Source organism: Bombus terrestris, chromosome 13, assembly GCF_910591885.1.
Source record: "Bombus terrestris chromosome 13, iyBomTerr1.2, whole genome shotgun sequence".
NCBI classification, from domain to species: domain Eukaryota; kingdom Metazoa; phylum Arthropoda; class Insecta; order Hymenoptera; family Apidae; genus Bombus; species Bombus terrestris.
Genome location: NC_063281.1, coordinates 7,784,813 through 7,811,555, shown reverse-complemented (window position 1 = coordinate 7,811,555; position 26,743 = coordinate 7,784,813). Strand labels below are relative to the sequence as shown.

Sequence of the window (26,743 nt, the reverse complement as noted above, 5' to 3'; positions counted from 1 at the left end):
CGATAACGGATCCACTTGAAATTATTTTTACCTTCGATATGTTAACGTTAAGTTTACGTTTTGAAGAACGCATTGATTATCGCTTAATATCGCGATCGTATTTTTGCTAATAATACTATGTTACCTACTTTCATACAATTATATCGCACTAACTGATTATTTTTTCATTAGATATGATCTGATAATAGATTCATGGTTGTATCGTGGCGCATTTGTATCCGGGTTGAGCATTTCAATTGTTAAAAAATTTCTATTAAATATAGATACAAATAGGTTACTCACCTAAACCCCAAAAAACATATTCTAACTAATTTCCCCCAAGTGATGAATATAATTTGTCTTTTTTAAATTCATTTATTCATCCATTCACTTCCTTTTACATCTTACTGAACTCTTATATTTCTATATACTTTGTGTATACTTTACAATATTTACATATCACTTATTAGAATCTAACGCGATTATCTGTGCTGGAATATTTAGTAAAGCTGGTACATGCAGTGAATAATAAAATTCTGTCATTAGGTTACAGAATTCTAAATAGCATTCTAATTTTCCTGCTGACAAACTATACGCACATTTGATAATTTCGTAACGGAAAATAAATTGCTATTATCTTCGGTTTCGATCGATTCCACGCTTATCAATCCAAATTATCACCGTTACACGAGATGGATTCTTTCCCCGATATCGATAGTCGTCGAAATCATTGAGCCGATAAGACACAATTATTAACAATTTTGCGTTGAACGACTCCTTTGATAATAGAGATCGATTTCATGTGTTGTAAGTAATTAGACGGGCGATCGTTCTTATTCCTGCCCAAATTTCACGAGCAGTTGGCACAATCTGTGACGCCGGAAGTAGAAACCCGTACGTGCCGCGATCTCGAAGCTCTAGCGTGTAGGCGTATTTTATTCCGGCTACTCCCTTGGCCCAGTCGTCAGAAGCACCTAAAATTTACTGAGTATTACGAGTCATACATTTTAGTTGTTAAGTAACTTTTCTTACAGTCGCTCACGAAGATATTTGAATATTTACAGAAATCTTTCATGAATATATTTTGCTTATATAAAACATTTGGAATTTTATTAGCATCGAAATGAAACTCGACTACCATGGTTATATTGGCAAAGTTTCAGATAAACTGTTACACAAATAGATTTACAAGGAATGATAAATAAAGAACGGAAGATTTCTGTTTCTACTGTTGAACTTTATATGGAACGAAAAAAAAAAAAAAATATTATAAATCGTTGAACGACAAGTTTCGCTTTTAATTGATAATTCAATTCCCTGGAATTTTATAACAAAATAATTTCGAAGTGATAGAAATAAAATATAACGATTCCAGAAACAGAAATTCGAATTCGAAAAAATTAAAAGAAAGTAGTTTAATCAATTTTGTTTCGGTAAAAATTCGATATATACGATAAACGTACGATTCTATATTAAATTGAAATTCAATTATCTTTGTAAATTAATTACTCTTCTACAAAAGGCTATTGTATCCTACAGAAGATTATTTCTATAAATACAAATATCACTTTTGTTTTAATATTTTATGATATGATCTTATTTTGCCTCTCAGTTATTATTGTTCAATAGCCCATTATTTATCAGTTTAATTAACTGCCAGCACGCGAGTACGTTTTTCGCTTCGTTAATTGTTGAATATTATCAAACAAAGGAGATAAGAAACATTTACCTTGGTATCTTACCTATCGTATCTGTTTAATATTGATTTTCACGTGATCGTACCTGAGGTTGGATATAACAGATGTGCTGATGGACCAAGTTGATAATCGGTCCCGTGTATTTTCGAAATGGCTCCTATCGCTTTTTTAGCTACGTTCGCTAGTTCGGAATAATCGGACGGTTTTGAGTACGTGTATCCCCATGGTACCAGCCACATTTGCGAGTACGAGTGCAACGTTAGATAAATCCTAAAAGCATTATTCCATCCATCATTTAAATCCATCGTCTGAATTAACTTCGATTGAATTGAATCGGATTCAACATTGCCGATGAAATCGTTTGGAATCGCTACGTACAATTTCTAAAAATAGGTCGTGAAAAAGATAAATCACTCGAATACGACAAGCGTTTGCTTGAGGTTATTAATTAACTTAAAGGTAATTTAATTAACTGACAATTTTTCAATCGCCTCTCTAGATTATCCTATATACCTACCTAATATTTTGTTTGTTAGCCAAGATATAATCAGCCATTGCCTTCGTTTCCGGTTCGGAGAACGCGCGCGGTCCGGCGTAAGTCTCGTGGCAAGGGTCCAAGCTCGCCCCACCCTCTTCCATTTCACCCCAATGGTAGTCAAAGTTTCTATTCGGGTCAACACCCTCGCATTTGCCCCATAACCACCCTGTATAATGGTTCACTAGCTGGAGAAACCTAAAATGGAGCAACATACCCGTTCGTAAGTCACAGGATACTAAAAAGAGTCGTAAATGTATGTTGCAATTACTTAACCACGTATATTGTAAGTAAAACTAAATTATATTAAAATTTTTTTCAGAAACAGTGATTCAGAAACAATGCTGACCAATTATATAAATTAAAATACAGGTGAAGTTGATAATTACAATCGCTATTTGTAAAGATTTCTCTTGGAACTTGCGATTATTTATGGTTCCTTTTTATAACAAATAAATTCCTCAAAATAGATTCTTTATTCTTAAAAATAGATACTAATTGTGTATCTATAAATTTTGTTATATGAAAATAGAGATAATCAATTTAGTTTCATATATCGATCCACCATCATCCTCAGTTAAGGAGATAACGAACGAGATGTTTCCTTGAAAAAGATCCAAAAAATCGAAGAATGCAATCGTACCGACTGTCATCTTGATTTTCTGCATGATTACTTCTCGTCTTCCTCCATAATCTGTCGCCAATGTGAGTGAACTCGTAGCCATCCGGATTTGCGACTGGTAAGATCATCCAGTCCGAATTGTCGAGCAATTTAGCGTAGCTCGAGTTTTTCTCGACCAACTGGCTGATGATGTAGGTCGCCACGGCGGAGCCGATCCATTCGCGTGCATGCATACCTGCCGAATGTAAGGACAATTCCAGAAAAAACCACATAACGGGATAGAGTCACGTGTAACACGTCGAGCATAGAAACTCTGTTCTCTCGAAAATATTTTTAAACGTATTCTCGAGAAATTTTATTGATTTAGATTTTACTACGTGACAAAAAAGGTGGACAATTTTTTTCTTATTACGTTCGTCATTTGCATAGAGCGATATCCTCCGGCGACTTATTGCTATTTTTTATGACATATCGTTCGAGTAGAAACGGGACGATTAGAAAAGTCATATAGGGAAGTCTATTCAGAAATAACTGTTTTCTCGAGGAGGATATGGATTTAATTAATGCGGTCTTTATACTTTGACTTAGATGAAGTGCCTAGATATAAATGTCTGACGCAACATGTACCGAATGTACGAGATGAACTTAGATAACGCGAATAAAGATACAATTATCAATAATAACGTAGCGTAGGTACTCGAAGGTATTAAATAATTAATTAGCAGACATATGAAACTCTGTTGATTCGAAGGAATATTTCATACAGCTCCCTGTATTCTTTTTTATTAAATTGTTATAATATCCTGCTCTTTATGTATCTATTACATTTTCTTCTTGTAAATCCTCGGAGTCTTTATCGCAGTAGGAAGTAACATCATACAGGAAACGATCTTCCTTTGAGAACGAAGAAATGAATTTACTAGAAATTCCCTTGTACGTACGATCTCTCACGTTACTATGCAGAGTCTAGGTTCAGTTAAGACATAAATCCACAGGCTGTCAACGAGAATAACAAAGATCCGGCTTTCATGTTAAAGACTAGAACGCGCTACATCTCTGGAGTTTGCTGTATCCTTAGTTCGACTTCAATAGAAAATGTTAAGCACGTACGACTGTTAGCCAATTAGCGAATATTAGTAGATTGATAAGTAGGTATCTTTCTTATAATTTTACAATTTTACGTCAAATAAATGCGATAATCAGATGATCGTAATTTGTAGAATTTGTTTGTGAAATTGTCGAGTAGTTTGAAAATCTGCGAGTAAAATATAGGAACAGCAACTCACCAGCGTCTATCCAAACAGCCGATTTGGCTTCACCCTCTTTATTCGGTCCGGTTGAAATTTTTATCATTTTGATAGGTTGGTTTTCGTAACTATGTCCTATAGTTATCACTTCGACTAGGCTTGGATAACTCATGGCTAAATATTCCAAATACTTAACGATTTCTGAAACGAAAAGTTTCGTACATTCAAATAAATTATTGTAAATTTTTATTCTAAAGAGATGCCAACGAATTGCACATATTGTGTTCGAAAACTTTCACAATTTGACACGATATTCATATTGTTGTAGGAATATTATATTATATTATATTATATCGTATATTATCTTATATTATATTATATCATATATTATGTTGCAGGATATGACTAGAAGATAGAAATGGTAGAAATAGATGGAAGACAGTGGAGGAATCTGAAACCGGACGACCAGATTTACATTGAAAATTTCAGAAGAGTTTGATACAGAAAAGATATAGTATAGAATTTTTGGTGTTTAGTCGTTCAGTTTTCAGCAATAAACTACTAGAAATTTTTTACTAAAATCTTATGTTTGAAACGCAGGATCTCAGTGCATCGTGCGATGTTTGAACGAGGAAACATATAATCAAGCATATAATGTGCAGTTTGTCTGAAGCTTGACATTGAGGAATCCGACGTGAGTAAAAACCTGTTTATCAAATCTTTGTTCACACTTTCATCACTCCCTGGCTCAGTTTAAATATCTTGATTATTTATTTCTTTATCTAATACGATGACGTTTAAGTAAATAGTGCTACAATGCAATTAAATATATCAGGAACGATTTTTTAGCAGCACAATGCGTTCGTACATTGTTGTGTAAATCGACGAGTATCGTATGGGAACGTACTTACCTCCATATCGATGATACCGTTTCCAAGTCATACTGTGGCCATTAGTCATGACAAGATCTTCGCGTTGCTCCTTTGTCATTTTTGGATTCTGATACGCTATTATTTTCTATTGTAGGGAATTAAACGAACAATTGAAGAGGGAAATAAATTGATGTCACTGTAATTAACTTTAGGTACGATATTATAATTTAAACTAGTCCTTACTATTATCTCTGCTACATTTTCAATATGCGTAATCACGTATTACAGTGATGTGTTAATCTCTAAATTTTCTTAAAACAATTAAAATTTAAATTTTCAAATTCAAAGTAAAATGCACATTCAAATCGTCGAAACTTCAATTTCAAGGAACATTCGAAAATCGTAACAAGGTTAAAATTCGTATATCTGACTATTCTAATATTTGTCTTTTATTGGTAACCTCTTATCATATAATATCATTAATTAAATATTTGCGTTAAATATTCTGTCAATATTACATCTCGTACCTGAAGGTCCGGCATCAGCACTTTGAAATCGATCCCTTTGTTTCTAAAGAATGTTTTCACGTCAGAGACAAGATCTGGCGCGATAACCACGTCTGTTGTCCTAGAATATCAATTTTAAATATGATTCTTTTGTAATCTACCAAATTAGGATTAGAGGAAATTAACACGAATGAAGAACACACACCTGTTGTACATTGGTTCGGTCCAAAACTTAACATCTTCAGGCTCAGTTTCTTTAAGATCTTTCAGATCGTTCACGTGTCCTTGTGAACTTGGGTACAATCTGATCAATTGATAATTCTTGTAGCTAACTCTGGACGACCGCGGTTTGAAATTTTTCTCTGTACCGATAATACTAGTCATGATGGAATCGATTCCATTAGCTACCGCAAAAAACACTGATTCAACGATATTTACAAAAGAGAATCCTCTGCCATCGTTATCGATCAATAAATCATAGTCAGTTTCGTTAAACGTAGTATTCTCTTTATCCAGATACCTGAAACAACAACCTCGATTCTTTCAATGTGATCCGTGTTTTTGTGATCATTGAAAATCCGATTATTCTCTGTATTTCACCAGAATTTAAACAAATCTTCATTCGGAACTTGCGGATCATTATTGACAAGTATAAATCGATCGATCAAAATAAAGTTAATCCAACGCACACTCAATCAAATGTAATTCACGAAAGTATTAGAATCAGTATATTGCGGATATTTATGTATTTATGGGAGATTTAAAAATGAATTTGACGTATACAATGTACAAGAACGTGTACAAAGCGTGCAAAGTAAAGCACCTGTCAGAAAATTTAGCAGATAAAACAAATTTCTATTTAAATTCTGTTTCTTGAATTATAAAAATTTGACATATACACAAATTCTTTTGACAAGTAAATATTTTTCTAATTCTTTATTTCCAAAAATATAAAATTGCATGAGAATCCATAATCCAACTACCTGTTTAAAATTCGTCACAGAAAATAATATTTCTGGAAAACAAACCTTGTTTCACGGTTTCCTTTGTCGGAGGACCGATCATCTTTTCTCATGGAAGAACAATCGTAATTTTCTACGGGCAGAAATTCCAAATCGCCGCGCTGTGGTCGAGCAATGACTCGATTCGACGCGATGATAACCACTGATAAACCGATAAACACGACGCGTAGGATCGACTTGAAGTCGACAGCCATGATCGGCCTGTGTCAGGCCAGGATATGCGACCGCCTCGAAGTCTCCTCGTTGACTGATCTGGTGATTCGAGCCGAAACCAGTCTTTCTCGGACTTGTTCGTCGTATGCGAAAAAGGACAATTTCTCTGGAGCTGCCTTACGAGCGCAGCTTACGGGATTTCTGTATGGTATTCAGTACTCGACTTCCTCGTGAGAACTTCTAAGACCTCGCTTCGATAGTAGATCGAAGGTCCCGAGGTTAGTGGAATACACATCATTCTATTGGATCGTTAGTAACTTAAAAAATATTTTATTATCACATTAGAATTTTATTCAATTAGATCTATGCCCCGTTTTATGGTGTTCAAATAAATTAATATTACTCTGTTAGTTAGTTCTACGTGGTTTTTTTTATTACATTAACGACTGGTTTTCCGAAGGATCTGTTTAGTTCCAAATAGTTCTTGCGATATTACAAAGTATCTTATCTCTTGTCATGGAAAGAGAAATAGATGATATATTCCTTATTTGATGAATAGAACACTCTGCAGTATTTTGTTATTAGTTATCGTCACTTATTATTTAATTAGGAAGATTCTCAATTCAACATTTAGATATTTCGTACAAATTTATGTGATACTAAATATCTTCCAATCTTGAAAATGCTATGTTAATCTATTGTGTTGCAGAGATGATGGATGATACTGATGAAGTTAAATGCGAAGGTCTTCTTACTTTTGTTTTAGGAATTTGCAAATTTCCAACTCGAAAGCGTGCAATTTTAAACAGGTTAAAGATTATACAGAAGAAAAAGGACAACGTTTGTTGCCTCATAATTATGTTATACTGTGTCTATGAAAAAAGTTTATTGCACGCAAGAGGAATCCGGTTCATTGGAGGGAAACGTTCTACCATTTTTGTTTGCAGCGCGTCTCATTCCATTCTAATCTGCTAACGGTAATCGAGAGGCAATTTTCTATTACCGTAGCTATCTCTTCACCGAATTCCATTCTGATAAAGCAAATGTAAAATATGAAAAAGCAAAGAAAATCGATTTAGCTTTCTGGAAACTTTTCCTTTCATTCTGAGCAATACTTTGCGTAATAGTGGGCGACTTGTAAGTTGCATATTCTTGAATCAAAGAAAGTAGCTTGATATTTAATCGATAATATACAGATTTCTATCGATCAGATCTATCCTACTTTTCGAGTACAGAAGTATGACAGCTCTAGATACAATTATTCAAACAAGAAAATTATGAGCAGATTTTTCTCAGGAACAGGGAGAAAAGTAGATTAGGCAAAATTTATTCCTTTTCTTCTTTGGATACTCTTTTAAACGTATTCCTGAAAATAGGATAAAAATGGATTATTTGATATTACGCTGCGAATATGGTTTATTATCGTTACAACTATAACAGCATACCGTACTGGTATGCAGCAATACAATTATTGCGTGAACCTACGTAATAATAGAGCGTAAATAAGTAATAATAATTAATAATTATTATAATAATGACTGGTGTTAAATTAATGTTACTCGGTTAGTCAGTTTTCCACGTGTACGAAAATTGAAACATATAAAGACGAGACAACGATCGTGGCTCGCGGCCGGAAACGCGGCCACGAACAACGACTACGAAGAATTAAAATATAGAGGAGGATCGAGAAGAAAGATCGGATGGTTTGTATTATTCTCGTCTTTTACAGATCGAGATCTATATATCGAATTCTCTGTACGTTCGAGTATACACATCGAATTTTGACTAGCACACAGTTTCTAACAAAAAGTCCTCACTCTCCATTTCTCCTCCAATATCATTGGTTCCATAACTGGAAGAGTCATCTGGATAAAGCAGAGGAAGCTTAATAAGAGCTCGACCGACCGATCTTCTCGATTGCATTAAAACAGTGTAAAAAGTAGACGAAGGGAAAAGAAAGAAAATTATCGCGACGTCGAGGATACGATAAACAGTTTCCTTTTTTTCCCTCTCTTTTTTATCGTAAATCCCCTCGTGGCACGGTATTGTCGTAATTACATATAACATTTCTTTCGTAATAATTGACTGCTTATCGTCGTCCCCGCCAATTGGATCTTCCTTCGTCGATTCTCGAATTCTTCTTTCACAAACGAAGGACGTCGCTCGCGAGGACGAATAAATGGCAAGAACCTACGGGGAGTCATTAAACAAAATGTGATGTTTCGTTTCGATACGCTACTCCTCATCGAGTATCGTTTATATTTTTGTTCCGTCACGTTGACGCTGTTAGAGGATCGATCTCTCCTCTTTCTTCCGTTCGCCCCATTACTTTATCCCTTGACTTCTCATCTCTTCATCCGGCGAACAAGCATCGATTCTCTTCTCGATACCTGTTCATATTTTCTGTTCAACTTATTTACAGTTATTTATAGAACGTTTTATTCGTAACGTTAAACCGCTGCTTTCTTTTGGAACATCGCGGGCTACGATACACAGGCACGGTTCCGCAACGACGTAACATTTTCTTCGATAAACATTACTCGAGAGTCCCAAGTATAACGTGATTAATAACGTATATAGATATTCAACTATTTTCTTGAGTTTTCTTGCATTTTTTCGTAACAGTGTACATACATACGTGTAACTATTTCTGCGTGTGATATTTTTTACGATCAAGACACGTACTCGCGAGTCTGCGCTTCGAATGCGCGACGATCTTCGAGATTCGCGCATAGAGCACGCTCGATTACTCGTAATCAACTAACCTACCAGCTATCGGTACGTTCGTTTGCATATCGTTCGTGTAATAGTTTCGCGCTGGAAGCAAAGTATAACGTCGTTATCCTGTAACTTCGTCCTTTCACAACGAATACGATTAATGGAAAACGAAAATTCTGTGTAGCATGCGTTGCTCTTGATGATGGTTTACGTTAATTAATGCAGTAACGCTTCTCGATTATTGACGTAAAAAACTGGTACAAAACGGTTAATCATAGACGAATAATCGTTACAATTATTCTTAAGTTAAATCTTCGTATTTCTTTTCTAGAATGTAACACAACGAGAAGTTGCAATCGCGTCATCGTACTTTGCTCCGATATAGTTTATATTACTTTACTATTCTCTAATATAATAACCAGCAATAACGATCGTCGTTAATAACATTCTCTTCTGAATAGCGTGATCACTGACACGAGGATGGAACCGAGTTTCTCATTTCACTTGGATACTTCTTCATTTAGAACAATAACGATTCAATCTCTATCGTTAACTTCTACTGTATTTTTGCTTAGAACGTTCATGCTCTACTGACTCGATTCTACTTCACGAAATGCATGAAGACCTATTACGATAGTCAACTAACGTCCTTCGAATAGCACGATCTTGCTATTATTCTCCGTAAATAATGTTCGATCCGTATTCATTCTTCATGATGAATCGCTTCTATCTTGTCTTCGTCGACTTTCTGTCCGCGTTTCGCAGATGAAACCGTTATTCAAGCATTCTGGAGGACGTGCGCGACGAATAAAACAATTTATACGATGTTGGCCTTGGCTATGGAGTTGCCCATCATGACCTTGTTCACGAAATTCACTATGGCCGTGGCTGGTTGTTCTGGTTCTAGCTCCGCGAACACGTGGCATTGGTTGTCCGATTTGTGCGCCGGTTTTCTAGCGACGAATCCGAAGCATCGACTGAAAAATGAGAAGTAGACATATAATAATAATAAATCGAACTTATGAGAAAAATTGGTCGATTTGAATTTTAAGAGTAATCTTTCATTACGTTGCTACTTTCGATTAAATTCCGTGTTTACAACTAATTCAGCTTGAATTTCGAAAGAAATATTAGACAACAGATTTCTAACCTTCGATTAAATGCCAATTCTAAAAATAATGCAGCTAAAGTTTCAAAGCTAACATTAAATTACAAAGTTGCTATTATAGACTAAATTTTAATCTGAGTTTTAAATAATTTCGAATTGAAGGCACAAGGAAATAATTTTAGTTATCTTCGTGGTAAAGTAAAACTGGTGGTAAATTTAAAAGAAATTGGAATGTGAAAAGAATGAACATAAAGAACGTACTGGGCACTGACTGAGCGGCCAGTTTCCTCGCTGGCGAAGTCCCAAGTGCGTTCCTCCGTGTCTAAGCCGCAGTAGCTGATATTATTCGTGGGATAATGCCTACGGAAGAAAAGCTTCCGCGCGTTATCCGTCAAAGTTATTCCCTGCGTTGAAACTTTGAAATGGACGATAGTCGCTGTAGGCAGTGGCTTCTGCTCGAACATTGTCGTGACTGCCTTTTTGATGGCCTGAGGACCCGTCAGTGATTCCGTGTCCATGGTGAAAAGGTATAAAACATTACAGGCTAAACAGAAATTACAAATCATAAATCATAATGTAATCGAGAAATTAAATTAACATCTATCTAATAACGCAACGTATGCGTTATGCGTATCTCTTTTTATATACATATAATGATGCATACGTATGCGTCATAGGACTTCATCGAAAAACTTTGAAATTGCAAGAATCTCTCAAGGCAAAGAACTTTGATTCTGTACACGTTTGAGTTTTATATATATAGTTAATCAAAGAATATTCGTATTTTTGAAATTATTGAACAATTAATATTCTTTGATTAATATTTTCCATGTGTTGAAGATTTCACATTAGTCGAATATTACGTTTGCTTAATGAATTACCTGCACCCTGTGCAAGCAGTTGCTGTGTGCTATTCGTGCCAGGTGAATCGAGAGCTCTGGCTGCAGCTTCCGGTTCTGGTAGCAACAGCTGGCAAGGTAGAGCCATCGCCATCAAACTGTGTTGATAAACCAACGCCGATAACGAGCTGAAGACTGGCTCGTTGGCACATCCCTTTAATCTAACACCTCTGGATGTAGGCTCGATCAAAAAGTGCCTGACTAACTCGCTAGACGGGTCTTTGGGACTACTTGGTGCACTTGGAGGCGGAGTTGCTACCTTCAGAGCGAGTCCAAAGGCTCCTGGGAAGGAATTGCTATCTCGAACGACGAATGTTCCTGGCGCTGCATCCTTCAGCATTGAGATTGCTGAAAAATATCAATACAGATTCGTGTTTACGTCGTTCAGACTTGTCTTTCGGATTCAGACATTCACAATTAAAATGTTTCTCAAAATATGAATAAAAATCTTCAGAAATGAAGTTCCTGTAAATGCATAAAAATTAGTAATTTAGTAAAAATATCGCTTCTACGCCTTTTGTCTATGGTTAATTTATTATTTGACGAAAGCCTGATTAGGGAATTAATATTTTGTTTGTAGATTATTCGAGATAGATGGAATTCTAGAAGGAAATTTGAGTGAAATAAGTACCTTGCTCTCGAGATATGTTGGGCTTGTACCAGATCCTGCTGGTGTCGCGCACAAATTTTACGTTGACATCGGCCACTTCTTGCGGCTCGGTGTTCGAATGTACACTGGATCGTCTTGAACCGTAATACTGGATCTGAGGAGATGACTGGCCACCACTGTTTATGGATGTGTACGATGTGGCACTCTAAAACCCAAGCATAATACCTTCGTCTGAGAAACTATAGTAGCTTTAATACAATGAAAATGAATACTCGTACAATAATCAAAAATGCAATTAGAAACATGATAAACGATCGATTAAATCGATACAGATAATAATTGATTGAGAAATAATTCGTAAAGTGTATTTAACTATACGTACCTTCGGACTTTGGGCAAATTCAATGTGAGTCGGAGTACCAGGGCTGCGCGAGACAGCTTGCGATTGTTGTTGCATCGTTGGCTCGTTTATCGGAGAAACAGATCGGTCCTTGCTACAAGGAAGCAATCACAAGCATCGTTATAAAGTGCATTTCGAGCAGGATCGTTTTCCGCGTGCAGGCAGACGCGTGTATTCCGTGATCTCTGTGTGTGTACAGTGTACAGATGTGTGTTGTCAGGTGATTCGTGCAAGATGGTGTACGCTGTGAGAAAACATCGGAAATGTGGTACATACAAGAACGAGGAAAAGATCGAGGGCCAGGAAGAAGGAATATTGATAAAGGAAACACAGGCGAAGAGACAGAAGAAGAGCGAGAAAGAAATACGATTCCATGAATACATCTCGTAACTTACAATTCTTTTTTATCCTAAGAACAACGATTTCACACACGTCTATATACACGTAGAGTTGTCAGCAAAAATTCTTGTCATTGAGTAAAATGATAGTGCATATATTATTGTACATGTTAATTAGTGATATCGAATGTCCTCTTCCTTCGTTTCTTATTATTAATAAGAAGCCTGTCAATGAATTATTACGTGAGTTTTCTTTGACATATTTTTTCTTTTTCGTTTTTTACTGTGCTGACATATTTGGACATTCGTTGCATGACAAAATGCTTTCAAAGTGGTTCACGATGCAAGAAGCTCGAGCTTTTGTTAGTCCGACAGGTGCAATATACACACTCACACACGACGAACAATGCGTGTTCTTAGCTCTTCGTTTTTCATCACGATGCTGAGATCTGCAAAACCCCCTACAACCGCATCGCTCCAAAATGAAACACGAAAGTTTCATGTATTGCAGGTACTTTAACCCTTTAAGAGCGTACGAAAATGATAAAGAATTCAGAATAAGTGATTTAGAAAATAATTATTGCTTCGGCAACGTAATTTCTTGAATTTTTAGTATCAAATACCTACAAAAAATATATACTTTGCCAATTATAAATATTCGGACACACTGGTTGGTTGATAGTAACATTATACGAATTTTAGTGTAAAGATGTACAAATCAGAAGACTACGGATTAATGAGAAATTAATTAATAATTGCAAGTAACGTTCCACTACTTTCTTATGTAATTATCAGACGATAAATCTAGATTATCTCTTAGAAACATAGCAATAATATATTTTGCTATTTACTACATGTACGTATAAATTATTATATTTTGCTCATATTTATTTCGAATTACACTGTGAACGGATTAAAATGTTCAAGTCGTAAATGTATATCGTCGATCAGATGATATTTTGACATAATTTTTTTATGGTCATATACGATGCGGTTGCAGTGGAAGTGTATTGATACAAACGGTTAATGGCACGACATTAAACATTCACGACATATTTGCGAAGTCAACGCATTTCTATCGTTGAAAAGCGCGAGTTCGTCATTTGCCACGTGTTCCAGTGCTCTCAAATAATATATTACCTATAGTCGAACGACGCCGATTGGTTAGTGAGCGGCCATCGTTTGTTATGCGTTTGTTTAAGTGGCCCGCTTGCCGGGAAACTCAAGCGTCTAGAATCACGAATATCGTTCTGCGTCATAATCATTGCTTTCATCAGCAATGTTCGATGGAAGATAATCCCATCAAAATAATTTTGCTTCAGCATTCATTAGAAAATAAAAAAATAGGAAAGAAAGAAAATCACTCTGTTCCATTAAAACAAAACTGAAACTTCTGTCATTACGAGTGTGAATTAATTTTCTTACCCTTCAAATCATTATCTTCGTTATCCTCATTTAAATTACTATTATTATAATCTTTCACGTCAAATTAATCGTGTAAAAAGTCGAACATAATAAATAATGAACGCAAATTATTGGACCTTTGAACTTGACTTTATATTATTCGTAAAATAAATAAATCGAGCCTCCCGAAGCTCCAATACTATTTTCGCTAATCAGAGAATGAAACAAGTTAATAATAATGGAAAAATAACAAAATAATTGCTCACCTCTGTGTTGTCGGACTCTTGGGTGGAAGTCCCGTCTCCTTCGAGACTTCTCTTCGTTCTTCGATGTAGATCGTTCGTTCGCTGCCATAATTCCCGATGTTGTTATTATTGTTCCCGGTTGATTCCACGTTGTGCACGTTATTGTTGTTGTTGTTCACGTTGTAACTTGTGTTCGTGCTATAGGAGCGATCAGCCGCGAACGTAACCGTAGGCGAGGAATTATTCACGTACGGGGTTCGAGGATGTACCGGAAACGCCGGAGTTTGCGGCCTTGACGCGCTGTTGACCACCGTACTTCCGGGACTGACGCTCCTCTCGGTCCACGATGAAGCAGAGTCATTGTGCGACTGCAAGTTTTCATCAAATTTTCACGTGTGTCCCATATGATGTATTATTAAAAATACGTTGAAGAGATGCTGCGCACACCTAATCAATCTATGACGCGTATAAAGCAATTTGAAATGTATATGTATATGTATACAATCAATCTAAAATTTGTGGTGAAATATGCAAATAGAATGATTCGAGAGAAATCTAAGACATTTTTAGTCTTAACCTCTTTGCATCTGGAGATACGACGTAATATTATACAGTTAAAGCTTCGGGATATCTTTTCTATTTTTAACATTTTTATCCCTTTAATCTTTAGTTAAGCGTACCAATGAGAGACAATAGTTATATTAACAATTTCCCATTTGAACGGTTTCGCTCAAGTGGAAATAATATATTTTTACATATATTCTCAGCCATCTCTTTTTTACATCAGTTATTCCTTATTAAAGTTTAGTCATAATGCAAGACCACGCGATTTTGATGTAGTAATCAACTTGTTACTTAGATATTATCACATGTCATGTTTCATTAAAAACACGAGTTAAACATCTCATTCGTAGTTGCAATAGAGTTAAGTCTACATCTATGAAAAAAATAAACAACCATAAAACAACAAAAAAAAAAGAACACACACAGAATATTTCTCTCCATCCTTCCATGTAGTCACATAAAAATGAAAAACATTAGAATGCAAGTTGAGGTACGTGAGGATTCCTGTGGGAGGAGGCTGGACAAACCTGGGTGCAATTCTGCCATGCTTTGGGCGACTGGTTAGGGGAGCAATTAGTGCTGGCAAGGTTAACAATGTTGCTCCTCGCAGTTGTCGTGGTTGCTGCGCTGATGCTCGTGTGATGATCGTTCATGTCTGACTTGTTAGTCATCGATTGAGGTGAGCGAATGGGCGAAATTTCAGCCAGTGATTGAATGAGGCTCACGAGAGGGTCTGGATTGTTCGGTGTGTTCGATTGCTGATCGACCATGGTCAACAATCCTGCGTCCACGTGGTCGGTGGTCCTGTCGTTGCTGGTCACCGTGGTTCTGCTGATACTTTGACAAGTCACGACTTGATTTCGCGACTCTGGCCGAGAATTTCGAGTCAGAGTCGAGACGAAATCTGGACTCGCCGATTGTTTCTGGTCCATGTGAACGTTGCTGGCGGCCAGTTGCTGCTGTTGCTGTCGGTGCTCGCGCAACAGAGCGTCAGCGCGAGCAAAACTATCGCTACGAGACTCTGGTCGTGGTGGCTGAGGCTTGTCCGTACTAATGAACGTTGCTTGTTGCTGCATTGCTAATCCTAAGGGTTGCGTGCTTGCTAAGCCTGAGCGAGGGGATGTTGGAGGGCTCTGAAAAGCAAGCCAAGCGCTTCATGCTAGAGGGAGCTGGCTGTTTTAATCCTTTCCTGCCACGCTCTATGTTTACACGCGCTGATTTCTTATTAGCCATCGGATTATCGTGATCTTTTATTAGCACACGTTAATCGTATTAATTTGTAATTACACGGTTATCTTTTAAGATTCAGAATCGTGAATATGGAGATGAAGTTAGAACGATGATGAATTTTCTATAACCGGTTCGCCAGTCATAATAAATATCCAAGGTAATTATAGGTTCATGATAGGTATATATTGTATGGCGAATAAAGTTATGGAGAAATTCTAAGCAAGAAATTCCACAGGTATCTTTTAGTGGCTTTATCGCATAGAATTATCCTCGTTTCCAATCGTACCGATCATCGAGCAACGCCTCGCACAATAATTGTATAATAACCGAGCCAAAAAATCGGCACAAGAAAGGGTTAAACTGTAACTCGCGGTTCTAAAGGATGCGATCGTTTTTACCATGTCTACGAGTGTAAGGTGGGCTGTTTCTTGCTGTTTAGGATCTAACTGTGGGATATAACCATAAAACAGAGCACCACAGTGCGAGCTGCTTTTACAGTCGCAATCTATGAGGGACTAAATTGTAGCGTTCGTGCTGCCGCTGTTTCATTCGCGTAAAGCCAGGATCGACCGTGCCGCCGTTTTCGATTTATTATCCTTATTACCGATAATTATTTTAAGTAGTCGAGCGCTTCGAGTAACTGGCTCGGCTAATACTACGTTGTTTTCTCCAACCGCACCGACGACTTAATAAATATTTATCGCGTAATCGTCCTGCGTGATTTTCGTTGCTTTATACGACGATCAAACATTTTATGCTTCTGGACATCTCGACGCGTTCGTTAACCACGATCGATTCCAGCCTACGTTATGTCGTAATCTACGTAACAGCAAGCTGCTACTTTCTTCCTATCTTTCTCTAATTATTACGTGTACATATACTTCCTCGTTTACCTGACTGTCGCCGTATTTGCGATATTCGTAAGCGCGTTTCACGGACATGAATGGACGTTCGTTCACGCTCTCTGCTCGTGGTCTTCCTAGGGTACCGGTTCCGATCGTACCATTGTACTTCCGGCTGCTGGATCGTTGCGGAAGCAGAGGACTTGCTGGAGCGGATGTGTAAGGTGCCGGCCTTGATTGCGTCTAAAATTGTGAATTATCAATAGAAGATCGTAAGTAATTGTAAAAATTGACTATGTTGTAATAAAAGAGCACGGAAGATAAATATTGGATTACAAAAGTAGATCGTACTTGAAATGAGATATAGTTGTCAAAATAAATTACAATATAACATAAAATCATAAAAGAGATTATGATAGCCCAGAGAACAGTAATGTAATTAACAAATACCAAAGTGAGCAAAGTGACCCATTTCCACGTTTTGTAGGAAAACGAATGCGATATAGGATTGCGGTTTCGCCTGTATTTAATACAAGTTAGATCGTAGTTATTAATAATTCTAGTGTTAAAAATAATATGATATGTCAAAATTATGAAAAACTAGAAATAGGATAGAAAATTGGTCATTATTTCTCACCTGTCCGGAAGTAGAATGAACAACCCACGTATCGTCATCGTCATCGAGCACCGCAGAATCGCTAGCGTACCCGTCGTGCCTCAATCTACCTCTCTGTAAGCTTCTCAGCTCGCCGATCACACGATTTCCAGTTTCCTGCCGCCAAAGTTTCCCCGGGTTCCTTTCATCCCTTCTCGCGGCAAGTTTCAATTGCTGCTGCCTCAACCATGATAATCTGGTAACAAGAAGAGAAGCGGTTTGGACTTTGTCACGTTGTGCTGAAACTTTTTCGATCATTGCGCCATGCACGTTTCGCTGATCTCGTTAAATTAAATCACAGACAAATCCGTATAACCAAAGTCGTATAAATGAAAGTTATAACATGTTTTTCATCAGAAGTGTTATTCTTCTAAGTCATTTTTGTCGAGACGCAACAGTCGCGCCAGCAGTGAATCGAATACCTAATAATCCCAAATTTTTTAGCGTATGAACACTCAGATTAGAAAGCCGTCGAATCGATCGACAGAGAAAACTACATAGCGAACCGATTTACACGAAAGAGCTGAGAAGTCAGAAAAAACGTCTTCGTTTCCTTTTCGAGCGCCGAGATAATTCTTTCGTCTCGCGAAAAGGAATGAAAGCGTGACCAAGAAGGCTGTATAGGATCCTCTGTCACCTGTCAGAGATTAGAATCTCGGTTGCCGTGGAGCAGCTGTTTTCATCCTGTAAATCGTGATTTCTCGCTTTCCTCGCCTAACGCTGTCCGACTCGAGTTACTCGCGAGCAGACGACGAAAACACGAGAAGCTACTTTCTCGAGGGAACACGAGACGCACGAGTCGTGTAACAAAGCCTCGTTAGAACAGGCCACGTCACGGTCCCAGTCGGAAGAAGGCCGGAATCAGGACCTCCTACCAAGATAGATCCTGGATAATTGCATCCTGATCGATGAGGTCGCTGCGGGCCATCGATTTCTGCCTGTGTTTCGTTCACAGTGCTGCCGCTCGTAATATATCGATCGGTACCATAAATCGACCATCTCTTTCTTCTCGGCTTAGATTTCCTTTTTACTAACGTCTAACGAAATTCATACCTAGCTTTGTTGGTATGGCCACACCCTCGCGATGGAGAAAATCGTGAATCGTTTGCGTTATACCGCATCCACGCTGGCTCACGATAGAAAACTTTTACGTCCACATTGTATGTCTTAAATGAAACACTGAAATTTCATTGTGTGTTGCAATGGTACACGATTGTCATAATTATATTGGTAAAATATGGAACGAGCGTATATAAAAATTGCAAGATATTTATTGCATACGTATATTTAGTAAAAATTTCGTGTCCGGTATGAGTAATGATGCAATCAGTGGTGCCAATCTATGGATAACTGATTGTGAATTTAAAATATATTTATTTTATTATATATTTTACTAATATACTTGAGCGCGATTAAAATGTAAAGTATAAAATGAGACTGCTCTCTTTAAAATCAAATATTCTAATTTAAATTATTATGGTCACTATAAATCAACAATATCATTCGATTCGCAACTTCTACAGCCCAAAATATAAATTGTCTCTGAAAAATGCACTCAGTCTTGGATACGATTACATCGGTTGGTTTCGCTACTTCAAATTTTCATTTCCCACCGTGCTATATCGTTCGTATTTGACGTAACAGTATATTTTCTTCTCTGACGAAATGAAAGTGCCCATACTAGAAACGAAAATGGTTTGCGATTTATTCGTAGTCGTGTAACAGAATAGTGGGATTTATAACTGTGGGCACAGCATTGTAACATGGCAATCTTAGGAGAAGCAGATTCTATAGAAATGAAAACGGTTCTCGTTTGCAGCGATATAAATTAATTCATAAACGAATATTTTGAGCAAATGGCTGCATTTATGACGCAAACCGAACCGTGTTAATGGAGCTGCGAATTATAGGAGGAACGATTGCTCCGATGCTCTTACGCTGTTAGGATCTTCAAACGCGCATGAAGTTTGGATGAGAAGTTAATTTGCCACGAGATCAAACGATGGCTGCAATTTTCTGAAAGAGACGTAAATAGGATTTCTTATTGCTGGTAGATTTATGGAAAATTATCCCTTTTATGGAGTAAGTAATGAGCTTGGAAAGATTGTCCTCTGCACCGAACACGAAATTGGAATAGTTAAAATGAACAATTTGAGATTTCTGCTTCCTGACTTGTATACAGCACAATTGAAACCAACAAAGTTCGTTTCCAATTTTACTAATCCAAATACCTGAAGATCACAGAGAATAAGTTATTTTAGTTGATTTCCTACTTCTGTCTATCTTTTGCTAATTTCCTCGATCTTTTTATTACTTGATCAACCCAAACCGGAACGGAATTAAACCACGAGTCGACGATTGATCCCATTAAGGGATGTCTGCGGTAAGTAAGGTAAAGAAGAATGTCAGGGACGATAGAACAAAAAAGAAATGTTTCTTATTTGTGGAAAAACATGGAGAGAGGAGATTCCTATTTCTGGGACTCCGGCCGCCCTCTGACATAATTATAAATATAGAACAGACAAGACGCGGTAAATCGGCCGCTACGAGGCTCAATCCCTTCTTCTTCTTCTCTTCGTTTTCACCGGTGGTTTGCTTTGTTTTCCATGCTTCTGCAACTACATTTTCTTTCCGCTGGCAATTTTTCTATCGCCGGCGGAGCTTCGCGGAAGCAGAGCGTGCTCGGATACGGAAGTCATTCGAAGTAGAAGTAAGAGCACAAAAGCGGTTCGTAAAGCTTTCGCGCAATTTTTCTCGACGAGCTCCCATTTCCGACGTCCTTTCCGATCTATCCTAGACCGATGTTCTGCTACCCTTGCCTCTAGCCGTGGTATTATTTCGGAAAAAGTGTCTACTTTTGTATTTCCAGCCGACGGAAAAATCAGGGTAGTCCTCATCGACGAAATATCACCTCTTAACTGAAGCTATTGTTACATGGAGAATTGAAAGTCGTAGTGTAAATCAGTCCACTGCTGTTACTCGTAAAGTAGCATTCTACATTTATTATTATAAAAAAATCATTATATCTTTCCAAGTCACGAAAACATATCGCGGCAGAGAATAAAGTTACACTTTACTTTATGATTCTAAGAGGATGATACTTTCAAGGATCGAAATACGTGACTAAATCGAAATTCTCTGAATCTTGACATACATCACTGTGAGTTTCAGCTCGAAACGACTGCCGTAGAGTCGGAAAAGCTTGAAGAGTCTAATGACTGGATTTACAGTTATTGCTTTTAAACAAGCCCACTTGTTGGTGAGTTAGTTTTCTATGAAAAGTTCGCTACAACACAAAATTGCCCTACATCCGACGTACGAAATAGCGCAAATGATTCAGAAAGTACCGATCGCGTGTCCGAAAGAAAGGAAAAATCGCGGGAACGTAACGAGACGTTTTATTATTTGAAACGCGCGAGTTTTGCGCCGGGAAAACGAGATAGCGTCCAGTTTATTTCAAACTGACAACGGGAGAACGTTCGCCCTCGTAAATTCGCACCGTTGTATCTTTTATTTCGTAGATGGAAACGGGGCATTTTAATTTCACTCCCATACACGCGCGTTCCGTTGCGCCATGCGAATTCCGCGCGTTCGCGCGTCTATAAAGGAATCACTGTTGCGATATTTCCTGGACGATTCTTTACCTTTCACTTAATTAATACATCGTATCACAAGTAAAAAAGACCACAGAGAAATGATATAAAAAATTACTTTTTCTATCATTCACAGGGGTGTAATTTTATTAAATATAAATAAAATATAATACGTTGATGATCAATTCCACACCATTTAAATAGTCTCATCTGTCTCTCGGAAATTTTTTAGAAACATTTTTAACTATTTTCATTACCATATATCATTCAAGTATTTTCATTACCCTTTCAAAAATTTTGAAAATATTAACCCTTTGTACGGTGAATTTTGTTTGTAGGCAATGTTGTAATTTATGAAGATATTAGGTAATTAAACGATAAATAAACTTGTCTTGTAAAATTGATCCTGATTTTAGTGTATTCTATACTCGTTATAAAAATATCAGAGAAAATGAGTTTCTGTTAGTAGAAATTAATAAAAAAAAAAAGAATGTTTCTCACGGTCTTAAAAAAATTCGGTCCTAAAAGGGTCGATTGCCTCGCCGTATAAATTGCGCTTTTACAATGAAATACGATTGTATTATCTATATTTCAAATTTCATGTCATTCCTCGCGCTTAAAACAGACTATTTCCTCAAAATATTCCATTTTAGTCATTAATACTTCATTTCCACAGAAGCAGGAAAGAATGAACTTTTCTATCCGCGTTTAAAATCAGATCAAACGGCTTTGATCAAAGTGAAGATAGTGTCCGGTACTTTGAACGATTGTTTCAAAGGAGACGGTCACCGTAGATGGAATTTAAACAGCTACACGTCGGAGGGGAAGCAGAAAACCAGGATCGGGAGACAAGGAACGAACGGCGAAGCCCCGAAAGGAGAGCTTCTTTGCGGTTGAGAAAGCAGACCTGCCAAACGTCTGTCGACCTCCTCGACCATAAACGTCGCCTGTTTCTTCATCGTAGCGGATCGCGGTTCTTCATAAATATCCGGGCGAAACTTGCGGTTTCGCAGGCTGAACTCGACTCGTGGTGCCAGAAGGGACGTTTATTTTCACGGCTCTCGGGCCCTCCAGCGACTCTCGATACACAAAACGAGACGAGTATTTTACGGTGACTGCTGTCCGGTTCGACGAACTCCATAGGCTACATATGTACGCTTTAACAAACTTGTTAAGCGTGGACTTCTTGCTTTCTCTCGTTCTCGGATAAGATTTCGACCGCGAAAATCGACGCGTTCAGTTCAGTGACCGAATTCTCAAGTGGATTTGAAACTAGTCGAAATCGAGCGTCATATGAATATAAAGCTTTTATCAAGTCAGTAAGCACAGTGCTGTACAATGCTATGGAGGGTTACGAAGATCTATTTTGCCCTCCTTAATTAAAATGTCCTATCTTTCCCTTTTCAAGACGTGTGCAGGAAAATTTGCAATTTTCCGCGTCTTCTACCTTCCGTAAAGTTATATTGTGTAAAGTGTTACGAAATAATGGTTAGATATTTTTAATTAGACGAAGGAAGACCACAGTATAATAAAGCTTCAGCTTCCTCGAACATATATCGTTTCGTAAATATATGAATCGCCAAAAATATGAATTTGCCTAAAAGTCCATAGTATAATTTTAAATAAAGAACAACAAATATCGAGGAAACCAAAGAACGACTGTCAATGCTTTTCGATATATTATCCAAACAACGACAAACTCGAAAAGAAATCAAAATAGTATTTTAACGTACGATCGAGAAACATCGCTGTCAAAACCGGTCGATTTATTTGTAAGGCGAGCGCAATGTTCCAGGACGAGGAATTAACGAGACGACAATGTGGTCATAGCTCGTACTATCCACCCTGAAACCGCGAAACTCGTATTTCATAACGCGATACGACGCGTCTGTCCCAGCACCGTCCGTATCTACTGACTTTTCTCTTTCCATTTGCCCTGGCAAGCGACAATGACTCACGACGACCGCGTTCTCCATTCCTGGCAGAAATACGGCGACCGTAGTGCGTTGCAATCGCGTCCGCCTATGGGTAGACAATTTATTAATTGTCCCAGCGACGGCTTCTATCCTCGTTTCTCTACCGACTCTTTTTCGAGCTTCGTGACACTCTTCTGCGGCGCCCGATTCGGAGGACGAGTTGCGACATTTCTCGTAGGCGATCGTTGTTGGCCGTCCGAAAGCTCTGCCGGGGGAATGGCCCACTTGTTCTTCGAGACGTCCACGGCAGATTCCGTGAAAACCTCCTAATCTCCATCTCGTTTCACGATATTCATCGAGCGTGTCGAAACACGGTGCGAGCGAAAAGCGTTTCAACCCGCGTCGTATTATTAGAGACGGACCCGGCATTTAATTATGGGATTTGTTACACGCAGCCGAGGCTGTTCGATATTAACGTTTCTCGCTGGGAACACTGCCAGGAAAACGCACCCTGTAATCACTCTGAGTCGGAGAGAACATATATATATATATATATTTAAATATATATAGAGAGAGGATGAAAGCTTCGAGTTTGTTGAAAATGGTAGTTTTTCGTGGACCAGAAGCGGTTTGTCGAGAAGATTGGAATTGGAAAAATTCCCATAAATACCTTCGCGTGAGATTTTTCTACATAATATCTGAATTCATAAATCACGAAAGCGTCGACTTTATCAGAGATGGTAATTTCTTGTGAATCGATTCGATGCTTTTCTACCATGAATAAGATTTCTCTACGTGATATCTTAACCTATGAAGGAGAGTTAGTGCTTCGAGTTCATATTAGATGGTTCCCCATAACAATCTTTGTTGCGAATTATCGACTAAAAAGCAACCGGTCAGGTCAAACCGATCGGTCGATATCGCGTACCTCGAATGACTTAACGCTCAAGGTAGTGGAGGTTTAGTAGATCGAGTGTTAGAGTAATCTAGCACTGTATTTGCACTTGTATAAAAGTAAAGTGTGATGTTAAGAACACGGCGGTGGTAAGAACTTGTTGGCAGTGAAGTATTTCACCGCACGGTATGATGTCTAATGATGAACTGTCCTAGTATATTGCTGATTCTTTCCACCAGCCGTTGGGTCTCGTCCTTCCATCCTGCCCTCCCTGCTGGGTTTTTACCAGGGTTTTTTACCTAACCTCGGAGTCATTAGCTTTACAGCTCGGGGGGAACACGTAATTCAGAATTTCCTAAAGAAGAGATAGGACCCGTTCGAGAGTAAACGGACAACCACTCAAAATTCGGAACAACTTCGAATGAGATCTTCCTCCGGAATATTTTAATTTACGCACAAACATAAGTAAAGAGTGGAAGCTTCAAGTTTATCAAAAATATGTGGTAATACATCGCGAAGCAAAAAGAAGAAGTTTAACGGAGAAACGTATTCAATTGAAAAAAGGCCCATTACTCAGGCGACAACTTAACATAGAAAAAGGGAATGCAGAATGTCACTCACCCATCCACGTGATCCGAACTGCTCTTTGCGGGACCGTTGGCGAATTCTGGCGGAGGGTCCGGCGTGTTTGGACTCAAAGGGCTGAGAGGTCTCCTCGAATTCTCTCCTAAAATATCTTCGAAATCCACCACAGGCGCCGTACCTCGTACAGACGCCTTTCTGACCAAAGAAGGCGACGATAGTTTTTGATGTTTAATCATGTCCGACGTGGCACCGTACGAGAATGGTTGACTCGTTTGTCTCGCGTGATAGGGGATGTCTTCGTCGATATAATCGATATTTCCAGGTGGTGAAAATGAGTCCGCGTGTTTTCTGTACGTGTCCGTGGAGGTATCAGAAATTTTTCGATCAGGTGACATACGATATTCGAATTCCTCCCTTCGATGTTCAATTTTTGTTGGTTCTCGGTACTCGTTCTTCAGGGTGCTGTAACTGCTGCTCGAGTTATATGGCGGACTGGATTCTTTCGCGGTGCTGTAGTTCCTGTACGAATCTTTCAACGTGGAATAAGTCGATGGGGAATGACTACTTGTGTGGCTGCTGTAGCTGCGGGTTTCCTGAATGTACATCTTCTCGCTTCTGTCTGTTCTATACTCATCTGACGGAGGATCTGGCATCGACTGTATTTGAAAGATAGAAATCATTCTTTTACTGAAACTATCATTGTTACCCTGTTAAAGAGTGTTTGATCTAGGCGTGGAAGACTTCTCAAGATCAATATTGACCGATTATTTAACTTTCCATAACTTTGTGTAACTTATGATTGTGTATATGTTCCTAATTCCTAAGAAATGTTAGCTCTTAGATTTTCTTTCTCTCTCATAGGTAAATAAAATTTAGGTCGTAGAGAATTAAAAACGAGTTATTTAGAAACCACATTCGGCAACTCCATACGTCAAAATAGTAGAAAAAGACGTCTATGTTACAAACGTTACTTTCTAAATTCTGCCTCGAACTTTACGATCATTTATATTACCTTCTTAAAATAAATAAATTTCTGAATACAAATTATTTTTTTCTTAACTTGACAAGTTGATCACTAATCATATGCTTGGATAACGGAATTTAGAAATGAACAAAAAATGCAATCGATCAATTTGTCTTCCGAGAATCTTACTTGTCTCGTGTATCCTCGATAAATTCGTAATTTCGCAATGATATTAGTTTAAAAGGAGGATAGACGTACCTCAACAGTAAGCATCATATCATGGAGAAGTTTATCAAGATCACCATGAGCCTGGTTATCCGGCTCTGGTTCCGGTGGACTAGGTCGTTGTGGTGGAGCACTGCTGATGCCGCTGTCCATGGAAACTGTCAATGGTGAGCCACGGGCACCACCGGCAGCACCCTGGTGTACCACAGCGTACAGAGATCCATCTATGGGACCGCAAGTGTAACCCAATCCGCGAGGCGATGTTTGAACCGAGGAACTCGAAGGTGGTGGCGGTGATAATGGTGTTTCCCGTCCTTCTGAACAAAAATTCCGCGATCAGATTAAATTTCATATAGGCTGCACTGCGTCAAACATGCGAGAACGAGCTGCTAGTGAAGCTGAGAAAAGTGTACTTCTGCAAGCAACACGTTAAGGATGTATACTACCTTGACAGTATCAAAAAAAGAACTTTTCGCTTCAAGTGTTTAATTCAAATATTTACTTCAAATGTCGTTGAATGTGATGGACGAATAAGAATGTTCTAATAGAAGGAATATTAGTTACAGCGAATAGTAAATGCGTTACTATCATCTGAAAAACATCTAAATTCTTCACTTTATAATTATTTATAAGATAAATTCCCAAACTTCACCTGCTTCGCCCTCTTAAACGAAACGAAAATTAATCTTAACCGAGTCTAATTACCAAAGTGCGAATTGTTAAGGATATTTCTAATTTAACGTTTCGATGTCTCTTTCGTTCTTCCGAAATTAGCGCTAATCAGGTTATTCGCGTAATTTCCTACAGACGCCGAGGAACAAAGAGCGCTCGTTAAGAGGGAACAATCGACTGTAAATCGTTGACCGATGAAACTGGCAGAGACTAATTGCGAGCGAGAGGTTAAGAACCGAGCAACTTC

At 38.0% G+C, this 26,743-nt stretch overlaps 2 protein-coding genes across 20 annotated transcripts in view; both read right to left on the bottom strand.

The window, feature by feature from the left end:
* Positions 1-74: 74 nt before the first annotated feature.
* On the bottom strand, positions 75-7,919 carry LOC100644223 (carboxypeptidase B). Its single transcript, XM_012315333.3, has 9 exons — positions 6,487-7,919; positions 5,664-5,978; positions 5,480-5,579; positions 4,992-5,097; positions 4,120-4,281; positions 2,855-3,068; positions 2,194-2,409; positions 1,762-1,946; positions 75-953 (listed from the first exon to the last, which is right to left on the bottom strand). Exons 1-9 carry the CDS (start codon positions 6,672-6,674, stop codon positions 778-780), a joined length of 1,662 nt encoding a protein of 553 aa, XP_012170723.2. The 5' UTR covers positions 6,675-7,919; the 3' UTR covers positions 75-777.
* A 721-nt stretch (positions 7,920-8,640) lies between these two features.
* The window catches only part of LOC100644032 (tensin-1), a 180,520-nt gene continuing 162,417 nt past the window's right edge, over positions 8,641-26,743 (bottom strand). For 15 of the 19 annotated variants that reach the window (XM_048411610.1, XM_048411613.1, XM_048411621.1 and 12 more), the window contains 12 exons: positions 25,858-26,141; positions 24,672-25,291; positions 17,629-17,842; positions 17,043-17,234; positions 15,447-16,052; positions 14,377-14,723; positions 13,847-13,936; positions 12,351-12,462; positions 11,990-12,173; positions 11,341-11,706; positions 10,721-11,003; positions 8,641-10,328 (listed from right to left, as the gene is read on the bottom strand). In XM_048411610.1, coding sequence (XP_048267567.1) covers positions 10,169-10,328; positions 10,721-11,003; positions 11,341-11,706; positions 11,990-12,173; positions 12,351-12,462; positions 13,847-13,936; positions 14,377-14,723; positions 15,447-16,052; positions 17,043-17,234; positions 17,629-17,842; positions 24,672-25,291; positions 25,858-26,141 — 3,458 coding nt within the window. In that variant the 3' untranslated portion in view covers positions 8,641-10,168. The remainder of the gene's footprint in view (positions 10,329-10,720; positions 11,004-11,340; positions 11,707-11,989; positions 12,174-12,350; positions 12,463-13,846; positions 13,937-14,376; positions 14,724-15,446; positions 16,053-17,042; positions 17,235-17,628; positions 17,843-24,671; positions 25,292-25,857; positions 26,142-26,743) is intronic. The other 4 variants (XM_048411618.1, XM_048411619.1, XM_048411623.1 and 1 more) reach the window with 4 other exon arrangements.

What these genes read in the sequence shown, in the direction of transcription:
- LOC100644223 (XM_012315333.3), bottom strand. Translation starts at nt 6,674, where the DNA reads ATGGCTGTCGACTTCAAGTCGATCCTACGCGTCGTGTTTATCGGTTTA. An exon ending in AAAGGAAACCGTGAAACAAG is followed by an intron (nt 5,979 to 6,486) that starts GTTTGTTTTCCA and finishes TTGTTGTTTCAG; the next exon opens with GTATCTGGATAAAGAGAATA. An exon ending in GAAAATCAAGATGACAGTCG is followed by an intron (nt 2,410 to 2,854) that starts GTACGATTGCAT and finishes GCTCCATTTTAG; the next exon opens with GTTTCTCCAGCTAGTGAACC.